At 41.3% G+C, this 15,397-nt stretch overlaps 1 protein-coding gene across 2 annotated transcripts; it reads left to right on the top strand.

The window, feature by feature from the left end:
• The first annotated feature begins 750 nt into the window (after nt 1-750).
• LOC311497121 (sialic acid-binding Ig-like lectin 5) lies at nt 751-8,246 on the top strand. 2 transcript variants are annotated; one of them, XM_084557271.1, is made up of 9 exons: nt 751-1,066; nt 1,369-1,483; nt 1,697-1,735; nt 2,351-2,632; nt 2,945-3,208; nt 3,477-3,761; nt 3,906-4,029; nt 4,715-4,784; nt 5,503-8,246. In XM_084557271.1, the coding sequence occupies exons 2-9, from the start codon at nt 1,423-1,425 to the stop codon at nt 5,914-5,916; spliced, it is 1,539 nt and encodes a 512-aa protein (XP_084413397.1). In that variant the 5' UTR covers nt 751-1,066; nt 1,369-1,422; the 3' UTR covers nt 5,917-8,246. The 2 variants fall into 2 exon arrangements, with proteins under 2 accessions (XP_084413397.1, XP_084413396.1); XM_084557270.1 differs by having other exon boundaries at nt 751-1,483.
• The last annotated feature ends 7,151 nt before the right edge of the window (nt 8,247-15,397 follow it).

The raw sequence follows: 15,397 nt of genomic DNA on the forward strand, positions 1-15,397 counted from the left end.
GTTGTGCTTTCTGTGTCATAGAATACAAAAGGCAGTGTTTTCTTAAAACTGTGCAGTGCAGAAATAACAATCAAACTTTATAGTAACAGCAATATCTTAATGACATTAGCTTTGTAGATGATAATATTGGTGAAATGTTTTCCCCGGTTTACCTCTGTAGTCCTGTTGAAACTGTTGTTCATCAAGCAATACGTTACTTCCCCTTTTCAAAATGTGTTGCAGAAATCATTCTGACATCGAGCACCACAGTGTTCACCATCGGACACTTGTTCTGATTGTCTTCATTGAGTTGTTAGCAACTGAAACAGCCTTTCTTGTTCTGGTGCACTCTGCTCAGTTAAAAGATTGTGCTGTGTTCTCATCAGTGAATATATGCAGGCCATACAAGGACAAAATTGTTTCCAGTTTGTAGCAAGAAGTGTTATAGCACCGTTAAGTGCAAACAGGAAGTTCTTAAAGTGAATACATGTTGTCATATTTGGTAATGAAATTAACAATAACTTGAAAACGTGTCTTAATGACATATGTGCACAATGACCTTTAAAACCTTTAAAACCACAGTGTTGCAAATAAGAAGCAGACTTCACAGAACCATCATCTTTATTTGCCGCTTTAGAGCTACTAAGCAGTAATATAGAGCACTTATAGTGATGCACATTACACCATGCATACAGTGTCATGGTAGTTGGTTTCATAATATATAACAAGATTAAAAAAAAACAAAAAAAAAACACTAAAACCTAAATATACTACTTCCTCTTTTCAACGTTTCTCACATCTCACAGTCAAGACGATCAAGTAACTCCCAACTGATTTCATTAGTGTTAAAGATGAGCATTAAAAACACGTTATTGGGATATTTTAACAGTCTGAAAGTCTGAATCAGTCTGAGAGCGGAAATGAGGAAATAATGTCCAGAAGTGCGTATGGGTACTTCCTGGAAACTTTTTGTAGCGCAAAGGGAAGTATAAAAGAAGAAGGAAGAAAAGAAGAGCCAGTTGAGAGTAGAAACACTGAGCAGAGATCAGTGAAGAGGAAAGAGTAGGAGATTCAGACAAAAAAACAGGTAAAACACTACACTTAAAACAATACACTTTAGTGTTTTTATACTTCAGAATTTAGTCTTTGCTGATTTCATATAATATGTGTCAGACTGTACATTTAAAAGGTGGAAGTGGGGTAAAAGCGGTTAAAATGATCATTAATTCAGAACTATTGTAACTTTCATTTCAATATGTCAGCCAAATGTATTAATGTAATTACAGATTGCTAATCGTCCAAAATCCTGTATGTTAATCTGTGCTGTCAACCATGAAGGTGTTTCATCCTTTGAACAGTATGTTGCACTCTCTCTATGTTTGTGCTTAGGAAAGAAAGAGTTTATTCTGTGTAGTAACCGACTGAACACATCATTAAATCAGAATGGATGTTCTCATCTGGGTGACTATGCTCCTCTTAATGTGCGGCTGTAACGGTGAATCAGGTACTGTGTGGATCCTTTATTATCTTGTAATGCTGTTAAGATTAAATAGACAGAGAACTGACCCTGAAGCTAAGCCTAAAATCCATATTGCACGTTCATCTTATATATATATATGTGTGTGTGTGTGTGTGTGCGTGGGTGTGTGTGTGTGTGTTTAGTTATGTTTAGTCAGTCTTAATACTTTCTATGTTTGCCTCCTCTTTGCATTTTTAGGTGCAGAAGATTGCCAAAATAAAAACAACTCAAGTGAAGGTAAAGTAACAGCAAAGGATGGACTCTGTTTGGTTGTACCGTGTTCTTTCACTACTGAAGCTGGCTATGAAGACAAAAGTATACTTTGTTACAAGGATACATCTGACACATCAATATTTACCTCCAAAAAAGTAAAATTGTTGAAAAAGAGTTTGAAGGATGGGTGTTGGTGAAGGGGAACTGCAGCATCACCATCAATGACCTCAGTCAGACTCTGATTCATATGAACTCAGAGCTTCTAGTAACAAGAATGGTTGCATGTGTGGGGATTTTGAGTACTGTGAAGTTTCTGAACTACACTACAAAAGATACTCATTTTTGTGAATATGTGTGATGCTCAGACAAAAGCATTTTATTTTTGGAAATCAGGTCCTGTGTTGTTACTGCAGACAGTTTTGATGAGAACTTTGGGTTAACCTGTAATGAAGCCTGAACTGAAAGTAATGTTTAATCATATTTAAATGGAGACTCATAGGACCTCATACATATTTGTCAAGACTTAAATGTTTAACAAAGTACCTGATAATATTTGTCGTGCATGTTGATGCCAATAATCCCTACATTTTATATCACAGATCAAATCATCCTCTTGCTCTTTCTCTATTCTCCCGTTAGATCAGAAGCCCACAGTGATGATAAGTCGTCCACTGACAGAGGGACAGCAGACCACACTGACCTGCACTGTTCTCTGCTCTGGATCTGTTCCTACAATCACCTGGATGTGGACAGGAAACATCACTGCTTACCAGACTGAGAATGTGACTGCTGTCACACAGAGACACAGCTCAACTTTGACCTTTAACTCTTCAGCTGAACACCACGGCACGAATATCACCTGTAAGGTCAGCTTCACAGGTGGAGCAACTACAGAGGAGACAATAACTCTTAATGTGACCTGTGAGTAGTTTATAGTAATAATAATTCTCTCAAATAATTCTTAAATTTGTGAAATGTTAAAAAAAAAAAAAAAAAGGTATCCTGAAACTCCACTGTAAGTGTTTCAGGTTTCAGAACTCAGACAGTGATTTAAAATGTTTGGGTCCTTTTGTAGAAACAATTGAGTCTTAAATATTTGACCTTAATCTAGTGTGAACAGCTTTAACTCAAATATATTGTGTCTGACTAGAGGTCAGAAATTCCACCTAGTTCAGTGTTCCATTATTCAGACACTTTTTCATGTCCATTTCTCCATTGGCATATGTTTTTCAGATGTTAAGGAACTACAAATCCATGGAATTACAACTGTAAAGGAGGGTGATGCTCTGAATCTAACCTGCAGTATCGATAGCTTCCCTGTGTCTTCAATAAAGTGGACTAAATCTGGCTCTAACAAAACAGAAACTGGAAATGAAACACAAACACAAGCCCCTCTTATCATCCGTAACGTGACAGCAGAAGACTCTGGACAGTACACCTGTGAAGCCAAGTATCAGAACGAAACCCTGAGGAAACACATCAACATTAGCCTACCATGTGAGTTCATTTTATAAATGTTCAGCAAACATGCGTTTATTGTGTTCTTATTGTCATGTAGTATCTTCATTATGAGAGGACCTTTAAAAGTCAACTATCACTGCACTGTATGTCACTGAAGTTAATAATATAGAGGGTTATTGTCTTACATATTGAACTCTCACCAACATAATTCATTACAGAAACATCTTCTACATAATGAGTCATTTTGAGGGCTTCCAGTCTCATAGGATCTTACTGTGCTGTGATTCTTCTTCTGTGTTTGTAGTTCGTCCAAGGATCTTGAATAGCTCTGCATGTGTGGTCCAGTCAGGGGTCCTGACCTGTGAGTGTGTCTCTGAGGGTTTACCTTTACCAACCATCAAATGGCTGCTGTTGGAGCGCTACCAAGAGTACCATGTCAGTACCAAGGTCTCTAACTCTAAGGTTAACAGCACCATCACTGTGTCTGTGAAAGACAATATAAACACCTCGATAGAGTGTATCAGCAGTAATAGTGTTGGGGAAACAAAAGGAAATCTTACCAACCCAGCGAAGGAATACTCATCAAATGGTAAGTGTCCACAACTAAAATACCTCCCTCCAGCTAGACCACTGCTTTAAGATGTTTTCATTTCGTGTTAATTTATTTATTTATTTTTTCAGTTACTCTGAACAAGAAATACTTTGACCACCACTCTGTCCCTCTTGATTCCAGATCTATTCCTACAACTGTTAGAGACTGTTAAACAACCAACCGTCCTCATCCCATTTGGGACTGGGGTTTTGATTGGGATCCTTCTATCATCAGTCGTCGCTTGTTTGGCAGTAAAATGCCACAGGTACGGTTTTTGAACTTTTATGTTCATCTGTGCACTACTGTGATGCTTTTTGACACATGTAAATAGCTTTTCTTTTTTCAAACGTTACACTTTATTCTTGTATTAACAAAAGTAATAAGAGAGTAAATTTGTGTTATGGCAATTTGCTTAAATTACCATTTTCAAAGTGTTCCATTAAAGTGTCTTTGTAGATCCAAGCATATATTAATTCATGTTCATATACACCAATGATCCACAACCTTATGGCCACTGCTTTGCAAGCTGGCAAAACAGCTCTCACAGGTTCTCACTCTCGTTGTCATAGTACCTTTAGTCCTGCCTCATTTATACTGAGCATCATCATTGTTAGCGGCATTATAAAGAATTAATTAGTACTTGCTTCATTCGTACATGGTCATAATTGGCATCTTTTGGCTCATGGTATATAATCGTTTGCAGAGGCTGGAATCTCAAGCACTTTGTCTTCTGTTTATGTCTAAATACATCTGTAATCCAGTATTAATACGTTATAATGCCAATATAGAGTCAAACATACAACATGGTGACTATTACATATAGGACATGTAGAACGTATTTAACCCCTGCAGACAGTGCCACTGTGCCACCTCCAGTAAATGTCCTGTCTTGTCTTCCAATAATCCTTTAAATATTTAATTTATTCCTTTTCAATTGTATTTCTTGCTAGAAGAAAAAAGAAGAGATCTGGGTATCTGGCCGAGGACCTGGAGATGGTGACCACTCAAGCTGTTCCACTGGTATTTAATATTATAAATAATATTATTTTTTTTTGTTATGTTAGTATAAGTAGCTTGCTGGAATATGAATATAATACATAGGCTGTCATACGCTGCTCTTCTCTCATTTAACAGTATGAGAATCAACTTGCAGCGATGCCACAGTCAGCATCATGTCTTCCTTTTGTTGTCATCATTGCACTATAACCCAGACCCTAGCCAGGGATTTTCACATAAATGAATGTCTGTTGACAGTGACTATGGTGATCAGTGCCAGATAAAGTCTCCCTCTATTTTGTGGTATACTGGTATTTTAAAAGTAGCATCTGATGACATTCCCATGTTGGGGGGTATGGGCAGAACAAATTAACTAAAACCTAGGAAGTTGAGAAAAGTTTCTGATGCTCCAGCTAAAAAAGAAACATGGCATTCTGATGAAAGATTACAGTTTCACAAAAACATGATAGACGCCGTGACTTTTTCTTGTCGGACAGTTCTGAAGGCCGAAAGGGGACTGGAGCCATGGAGTGCCTCATAGCAAGTCAGATGAGCACATTAGTGATGGTGATCATCATCCCTGTCTTGGTTATCAGAAGAGTACATTTTTGAGCCAAAGCTTGTTTTAAGGACTTGTTTTGTGTATAAGGGTGGTTCAAAGTATTAAATGCATTTACTGTGCAGCCTGGCTGGCTTGTATCAGGTAGCAAATTACCCATCATTTCTGTACTGTACCCAACAGATGGATGCTGATGAAGGAGCAGTCGATAATGGGATCTACAACCTAGCAGCTGAAGCAGCGGAAGGTGAAGCTGAGTCTGCTGAGCAGTCAGCACCTGATGGCGACACGAACACCAAAGAGGTGGAGTACTCAGACATAGATTTCTCCTTGGTGAAAAGGAAGAATCCCTCAGAGGCGGGAGAGCTGCAAGACACGGAGACGGAGTACGCCGAAATTAAGAAAGAAGAAATCCAGGAAAGGCTGGACAATGCTGGGGACGATGGTGAAATGTTGGAGGGCAGTGAAGAGAATCAGGGGATGATAGATGAGGGTAATGAGATGGGGATAGTGCCAGCTGAGGAGGACGGAGGTGAAGATGCAGCACTGTATTCCACAGTGGATGAATTAAAGGATGGGGATGGAGAAGTTGTGTAGGGTACTATTTTAATTTAAAAAAAAAAATAATAATATAAAATTTTTTTTTTTTTTTGGTGAATAGCACAGAAATAACCGTTTAGATGTGTGACATCGAAAGAGGCTTTATTTTTCGTTAAGTAGAATCCACTTCACAAAAAGTGAAGCATTTACAGACAATAAGACTTAAACAAGTGGATGGGAGTGAAAAATACAGGAAAAAGGGGTGGCTGTGACTCAGTAGGTAGAGCGGGTTGTCCACGAACCGCGTGCCAAAGTGTTCTTGAGCAAGACACTGAACCCCCCGTTGCTCCCAGTGCACTGGTATGTAAATGTGTGTGTGCTTGTGTGAGCAAACAGGTAGATATGTCACTGTGGCCGTAAATGCAATTTAAGTAGCAATATGTAGAAAAGTGCCATATAAATACAAGACTATTTACCATTTAAAGTGTTAAACTGTTAAAGTTTTGTATTTTTCATATATTACATTTTGTTTCCAGAGTGGGTTTGCTTCTATATGCTATATTTAAAAAAAAAAAAAGACTAAAACCATGTTCATTTGCTGTTTAATTTTAGTGTAGATTAATTTTTTTAAGTTTACGGTATTGTTTCATTAAGTGTCTTAATTTCTGGTTGCGTTTTTATCTAAGGCAGACACTTGGTAGAGGTGTTTAAAAGTGTCTGGATGGGAAAGTGATCAGCTGGCAAATGGAATGAAGTTCTTGGGCATACGTTGCTCAAGCAATGTGTTCTGACGTGATGGTGTGTTACTTTGTAATGTGTGTGTGTGTGTGTGTGTGTGTGTGTGCACTTTCTCCATTGCCAGGGATTAGCTGAAGCTGTTAGCGACTGTGCTGCTCTATTCATTCAACTGCCAGTTCAATAACCATGGCAGGTGACACTTATGCCATGTACATAATGTGATAAACCCACACAGCTCCAGTTTTACATGACCTGCTTTGTGTATAATTACACTGTGTATTCAAATAAATGCAGCTGACGTTCCATTGAAAATAAACAGAGTGAATGTGTCGTTATTTTGAAGACAATGACTTGATCGGATGTCACCGGATGTTGACTGAACTTAATTAAGCCGTTCCACACAAATTTCAGCTACGTTCTTAGTTCGTTTCAAACCATTTTTTAAAGCTGCTTTTGTGGCTGCGCTCAGGAGACCAGCCTACTGCTCCTTCCTGTTAACAACTTTGTCAGCTTCACACAAAACCGAACCCTGACTGTCTACACTGAAGGACTGCTTCTGTTGCTTGTCTTGGGTTTTTCACTGCGTAGGTGTTCATAGGTGAGAGTTGGTCAAGTGCTTTTAGCGCGACACGAGAACAGGAAGTTAAAAGATGCTGAAAATTATAGTCACGCTCTCTAAGGAAGTAGAAATACATAAAGAAATAGTACAGCGACTACAGGTTTTGTCCAGTGTGCAAATGCAAAAACGTGAAGAAAATGGGAAGCATGCACATACAGCACTCTGCTTGATTCTGCAGATACTTCATTCAATGACAGAAACTTTTTTCTTTTCTTTTTTCCATACACGCCAATATGTATTAGGCCGCCGCTCTCCATCTGGCACTGCAACTGCTGAGCACGTACTAATTTGCATAGCATGTACTCTGACTTATACTGCAGATGGGAAATAAAAAGAAGCTATACAGTGTATGACCAATGTGTATTGACAATCCAGACATGAGAATAGAATAAGCACTGGTGGGTGGGTTTCTCAAGAAAACCAGAGTGGGTTTCTTTTGTTTTTTTGTGTTTGACTGTTCCAGACTTCCCCTTTCTAAAGGTAAACTGAAATAGTTACTTTTCATTACAAAGTGTTTTAAATTACACTTGTGTGACAAAGTCACAATGAATTTTCTACCCGGAAGAGATAGAAAAGGTGAAGAGGAAGAGTCTGTTTATGGCCACGGAGCAGAGTTCGCTGGAGAGAAGTGGTCAGGAGATTAAGAGAAACATTTATCTTTATTTAATCATTTATATGTATTTCTCAAACGTTCGGGTTTGCTTGACCAAAATGGCAGGCTGTAGTCACAGAAGAAATGTTTACACTCCCCCAGGGAAGGTAGTAGGCAAATTTATTAACAGCATGTGAACGTGCAACATCCTGTATTGACATCTGTGTTTTCAGCTGTTGTTTCTGGTCCAATAGTTTAGTGCCGTTCTAATAATAAAAATAAGAGGAATGAAGACACCTCTCGAGAGACCGACTCAGGGGTCAGACTGAGAGCATGAGGAGCCACATCCTCACTGCATCTCGCTGCTGAAATTGCATTGTCTTAGCTACTAAAATCATTATAAAATTTGATCTCTCAACTGTCTTTATTTATGTTAAACTATGCTTCAGTCTCAGTTCAGTTCATCTTCAGTCTCTGAAATCAGAGGAAACTGACATGATGGTCAGACGCTGCTGCAAATAGCATCTTCCTCTAAGAGGTTCAGTAGCATTTCAGAAATGTTTGCTAGTGTAGCAGGCAGCATACCTCCCTCTGTCTATTCAGGTCTGTTGCTGTGTGCTTTTGATTGGTCTGCCGCTAGCCAATTAGCTGCAGAATCACCATAATAACAGGAAGCTGTTTGCTGACTCTGAACGCATGCCTCCCTTGTTCCAGGTTGCATGACCTCCATGACATTGCAGATATGAGAAATTTCTCCTCCACGGACTCCTGTGTCCTGTGTTTTAGTTCTCTCCTGAGTCTAAATACTGCCTATTGGTATGTACTGTCCTTTACGTAATATGATCATTTGTCAGTTATTTTCTCTGTTAAAGGATGTTTCAATATGTACCACAGGAGTTGTTGGGGCCTATTAGCCATGCTGGAAGCTACACTGCACGGCTGTTGACACATTTCCACACGCTGCTGCTTCGCCTTATTGGAGTGCTCCTTTTTTGGCTTGGCCTTTTTGCTTTGCCGTCACTTTTTGCTTTGGTTTTACCTTCTTCGACTTTTTACCTGATCTGCCTCTGGGACCTGTGCCTTTGGACTCTGTTTGCCCGTGGATCTCTGAGCCTTTTAACTGCTGTTCCCCTTGGCCGTGCATCTCCTTCACTGTGTACCCCCCTGTTTGCTTGTTCAAGTGTGTGTGTTAGCTTTGTGTGTTTGGGGTGAGCCTTCCCTGACGTAGCTCCTGTCCACCGATAAGCCTCAGCTCTGAAGCAACCCGCCCCACCCGTACACACACACACACACATTTAATCGGACTGCCTAAGCTAGACTTATATAATAAAGTGGCAACTTCATTCTATATTAACCACTGTTTAAACTACAAATAGGCCATTGTCCAGGCTTTAAGGACATTGGTAGGAAAAAGCTACTGTCCATATTACACCCTCTAATGAACCTTATGACTTCTCACCTGATCCCTCCATCACTGTCATCACTACATTTCTTCTAAACGTATATATGCTTCCTCTTCACATAATAGTAAAAGGTCCTCAGATACCAGCTCTGATCTTAAATCCACCTGCATGTGGAGAGGAACAAGAGAGAACTGTCACATCACAGGAAACATTACCGCCAACTGAGGACAAAACTCAGCATTTATATTTTTATCTGCTGCAACCTGTACGGCTGCTGCAGAGAAGGAAGTCGAAAACCACTGACTGCCATTCTTTTATGCGTCTTATCAGTGGTGGGGACTGCTCTTTCACTTCCTTGCTATGCATTAAGTCGGTGACCAAAGACATAACAGCTCATTCTGTGTATATGACAATAATGCTGTGCACTTTAGTTAAATGTCCTGTATCTGCGATTAGCTTGTACAGTCGTATTTGCCAATAACGTAGCTCTTAAACGTACAGCTATCCTGTGTGGTTGTAATTAGCAATAACAGTGTACAGTTCGCTATATCAGTAGTGCTGTACATTCACTGTATAGTTTGAAGTTCTGTATATCTTCTGTACAAAATCTTTTTGTATTCTGTGTCGTCATATGTTATAGAGTAGTACAGCAGTAGTTGCAGTTACAGCAGTTATTGTGTCTTGTCAGCATGTATGTAGCACAGTGGGATTAAGAGAAACAGTATTTCACACCTCTTTGTGTTTTTTATGAACACAGTGAGGAAGTACAAACGTGACTTGAATCTTGAAAAACAAGTTAAATGTACTGACTTCTATGTTAAGACGAGTGATTTCATAGAATTTCAAATGTCCACTTAAAGTCTGAGCTGTAGCGTTGAGTTTGCCTCCCTCACTTATCACCTGGCCTAAACACAACCACAATGGCACTGAAGCAGCCACATTTGTCATGTTGAATGCGGCAGAAGAGGTCACTTGAAACTTTAACTCTAAGTATACAAACAAAATTGTGATCACTCCGTCCTCCATTTAAAAAATATGGTTATATTCCACTCTGTCAGCTAACAGTACTGCACGTGCTGTTTTGCATGTGGAAGAGTACCAAGGATCCTAAATCACTCTGGGTATTTGATTCAGTCAGATGTCAGTCGGGCATTTCCCTCACCCTCCATCAAATGTCTGCTTTTTAAGGGCCACGCTGAACAGTCAATAGAACTGCCTCAAACCACACTCAACCACAGTCAAGCTCCACTGTGCTTACTGTAAAAGACCACAGCAGAACTTCTGCATCAGCTGCAGTGAAACTGGAGAAATAAAAGGGAACCTTGTTCTCAGAAGTCAAGCTCTTATTTTTATTTTTTCTCTTTTGTTTTTTTTTTAATCTTCACTGTCTTGGACATCATTTGATAGTTGTTACTGACTCCACAAGAAGTACCACTTTTTTTCTTTTTTACATTTTTTTGTAACTTTTACTTTCTTTGGGTATTGTAGGCCAAAATATGCATTTGTAAAGAACTGAAACATGGCTGGAAATTGTCATTGCACTCTCAGTTGGGATGGCTTTGGTTTATTTTCATAATCATTCCAAATGTTGATTTGTGAGATTTGTACAGCAGCACATGGTCCATTGTAAGTACTCCAGCCCTGGTATGTAGGACTTTGTCTTTGATTTTTGTGACATCTGGTGGCAATACTGGTAAAACACACCATGGTGAACAGCAGGACAGGACTCTGTTAACATGAAACATGTGAGTTGGTTTCTGATCAGGATGTCGGTGGTCTGAGTTATAGCAGCCGATTATTGGTTCATATAGATTGTGAGTTGTTGCGAAATGATCAGAGGTAGCCAGAGTGAGTGTACCAAAACAGAATTCTTTCTCTTGAAAAGGAAAACGTCAATCAGGGGCAGGAAATACACAAGTTGTGAAGACCAAGACACAGGTAACAGCTCAAATGTAGACAACAGATGAGAAGCTGGGAGGCTTTGGCAAAAAAACAACATCAGGAAAGGTTTCAACACAAGGAGTATTCAATGCAAAGGTAATAGGTATGAAAAGTGAGTAAGGAGGGTGATTGGCTGACAGTACACTGGCCATGCAAAAAAAAAAAAAAAAAAAAAAAACTGGCAGGAGACTAAAGAGCCAACAAACACACAAACTAATAAAAAAAAAAAAAAAAAAAAAAAAAAAAACAAACAAGTAAACAGGTATGAGACCAATTTTGTCTATTTAGCGTCAATAAAAACACAAACCGTCCCAAGGCGCTTTACTAAACCCCCAGAGCAAACAAGAAGGTGATGGTGATGTGGCAAGGATAAAGTGAAAACAAAGAAATTAAACCTTAGAATTTGACCAATAACCAAATTAGGGAAAGGAACCGACAACACCATCCTGGGAATTTCACTCAGAGAGCACACAGGTAAGTTTACTCAGTAAGGCACGAGACGTGGTTCAGGTATTTATAGATAAACAATTTTATTGTTAAATAATTAGTTTAAAATATTTCAATTTCATTCATACAAAAGAAAATCAAAACAGGGAAATTAAACAAAAGGGGGCTGGAGCCGAGTGTATGGACAGGGGCTTAGTGCAGGGGGGGGAATCACCAAAAGAAGAAATCAACTCAAAAACACCCAATATACGTGACACACACTCAGTTTAGTGAAACCCGCTTCCCCAGACACAGCAGACAGGAAGGGATACCACCACCTGGGCACCAGCACCGCCACCACCAGTCTCCAGCAACTGAAAAAGAGAAATAAATAGATTAATGAACCAATCACAAAACAAAAGGGCAAATAATCTTAACCAATATCAATAAGTGCCCACCAAACTAAAGAAAACAAAACTTTAAATAAGTAATCAATTCAAAATAACAAAATTACTCAAATAACCCAACACTCCTCCACACACACACACACACACACACACACACACACACACGGAAGCCAGGCCCTAGTTAAAACACCCAGGCTTGAGTCTGACAGAGTTGCTCTGGGGCATGGCGTGGGCCGCAGACGCCAGATGAGTCCGGGCAGAGTGGAGCAAGAGCAGCCACGCAACCAAGCAGCGTGGGGACTGTCTCATACAAGCAGCGTCGAGGTTAAGCAAAGCAAAACAATTAAACAGAGCAGAACAGACGCAACAGAGTCTCAATGTTTAAAGCAGGACAAAGCAGCTGCGTCCCCAATCAGCTGATCGCACGTTACACCTACTAATAGAAAACATACCATTAGCGTCCCTACGTTTAACGGTAAATACTGCAGTTGGTTGCTATAGTTAACACACATGCCTGTTTAGGGACACACCCATTCGCACCGGAGGAGGGAGGTAGAGAGAAGACCGGCCACTACTGGCATTTACCTGTGACCACACTAGCGTTAGCCCTCAGACAGCATCAACAATGGCAAAAAAAAGGGAGGACACGTACCATGCACAAACGGGACACACGGAGCAGCACATGAGCAGCTGCCCTACAAACGAACACAAACGCCGTGAGCACACAGAAAGGACCGAGCGACCTGTGTGGTGAAGCAGCGGGCAACCATACCTGTCGGGCCAACAACCTATGACCCGGAAGTGACACACCAGTGACGACAGAGGCGCAAAAGGAATAGCCAGTGAAGGGTGGTGGCTTTTATACTGGCCCACCGGTGGCGCTAAATAAACAGCAGCACTGAATGACAGATAGCATATGTATGCTGCTACAGTGACAAGAAAAAAAAACCCACTTAACAGGAAGAGACACTGAGCAGAACCCGCCTCATTAAAAAGGAAGTCTAAGCAGGTCATCAGACAAACTCGCACACTAATTTTAAGAAAGAAGCAGAGAGAGAACAGTGAAAAGAAGCAAAGATTACGGATAAGGATGAGATAACGTAAAAAATGCATTAGAAGAGCTGGAAGGTGAGGACATAAGTTTGTCTACATGTTATCTACTTACAATTTGTTCCAACCTCTTACTGCAGTATGTAGCATTTTAAAAAGCCAAACTGACCATGCAGATGAATGTTTTACAAAAGGCTGGATGGCTATAGAAAATACTGTTGCTCGAACACAGTCTTTGTACTGTTTGGTTCCAGCAAGAGCAAGCAGACACACAGGTATAAACACTGATCAGTCATGACATTATGAGCACTGACAGGTGAATAATACAGATTATTTCATTATTGTGACACCCGCCAGGGGCGGCACAGTGGTGAGGTGGTTAGCACTGATGCCTCACAGCAAGAAGGTCTTTGGGTTTGAATCCATGGGCCGGCTGGCCTTTCTGTGTGGAGTTTGCATGTTCTCCCTGTGTCTGTGTGGGTTCTCTCCGCGGTACTCCAGCTTCCTCCCACCATCCAAAGACATGCTAGTTAAGTTGGTGATTCTAAACTGGTCGTAGGTGTGAGTGTGAATGGTTGTCTGTCTCTCCGTGTTAGCCCTGTGATAGACTGGACACCTGTCCAGGGTGTACCCCGCCTCTCGCCCAATGACAGCTGGGATAGGCTCCAGCCCCCCACAGGAACATGTGGTTACAGAAGATGAATGAATGAATGAATGAATGAATGAATGAATGACACCTGCCAGCGGATGGTGATATATTAGGCAGCAATTTTGCGCATGATCCTCAGTTGATCCTTAAAGTTGATGTTAGAAGCAGGAAAAATGGAAAATGGCAAGTGGAATGATTTGAGAGAGTTTGACAAGGGCCAGATTTTGACCTCTGCCCTGTGAGGGCCAATCCATCAGACAAGCTACTGTAGCTTAAATTGCAGAACAATTTAACACACTGGGGTTAGTGTCTGCCAGACAGCCTGGACTGATGTGTCACATTTTCTTTTATGTCACATGGGTGACGGGGTGCTTGTGCGTCGCCTACCTGGGGAACTCATGGTGCCAGGATGCACTATGGGAAGGCTAAAGCAATGTGATGGTTTGGGCAATGTTCTGCTGGGTGTCCTGCCATCTATGAGGACATACTTTGACATGTACAGCCCATCTAAGCATTGTTGAAGACCATGTTCACCTTTTCATGTCCCTGGTGGTACACGTCACGTGCTGTCTATATTTAGGCATTTTGAGTTTGAGATTTGCTCTGGGATTTTAACAGAGCAAATCTCAAACTCAAAATGCCTAAATATAGACAGCACGTGACGTGTCCCACCAGGGACATGAACACTTTGGACCACTGCTATACCACAATAAAGGACGCATATCGCTCTGACCCCCACGCTGCTTTGGGACTTTCTGACAACTGCCTGGTCCACCTCATCCCATCCTACAGGCAACAGCTGAAATCTGCTAAGCCTGCAGTGAAAACTGTGAAGAGATGGACAGACGAGTCAAAGATGCAGTTACAGGCCTGTTTTGACTGCACTGATTGGAGCGTCTTTGAAGCAGCAGCCTCAGACCTGGATGAACGACTGACACTGTGACATCTTACATTGGCTTTTGTGAGGACATGTGCGTGCAGACCAAAACCTTCTGCACGTTCAACAACAACAAACCATGGTTCACTGCAGAACTGAGACAACTACGCCAGGACAAGGAGGAGGCCTACAGGAGTGGGGATCAGGACCTGTACAAGCAGGCCAGGAACAAGCTGACAAAGGAGATCAAGATAGCAAAGAGGAACTACACTGAAAAACTGAAGGACCGTTTTTCTGCCAACGACTCTTCTGCAGTTTGGAAAGGCCTGCAGACCATTACCAACGAGGGGGGCCATCCCCCCACCCTGTGGGGAGCCCCCGCCTGGCTGAGGACCTCAGTGATTTCTACTCCAGGTTTGAAAGGACTTTCACACCTTTCACTTCCCCCACCATCTCCATCACAAAAGGCCTAGCAGCACCCCAAACCACCCCCGTACCCGACCCCCTGCCTGCGCTGAGGATCTGCGAACAGGATGTGCGTCAACTCTTTCAGAGACAGAGGACTAGGAAGGCCCCGGGACCCGATGGAGTGTCTCTGTCCTGCCTGAAAGTCTGTGCTGACCAGCTGGCTCCCATCTTCACCCAGATCTTCAACAACCTCCTGGAGCTGTGCGAGGTCCCCTCCTGCCTCAAACGCTCCACATTCATCCCGGTTCCCAAGAAGTCCCCTGTCACAGGATTAAACGACTACAGACCAGTCGCCCTGACATCTGTGGTCATGAAATCCTTTGAACGACTGGTGCTGGCCCATCTGAAGGACATCATGGATCCCCTGC

Source organism: Chelon labrosus, assembly GCF_963514085.1.
Source record: "Chelon labrosus genome assembly, chromosome: 12".
In the NCBI taxonomy this organism is placed as follows: Eukaryota; Metazoa; Chordata; class Actinopteri; order Mugiliformes; family Mugilidae; genus Chelon; species Chelon labrosus.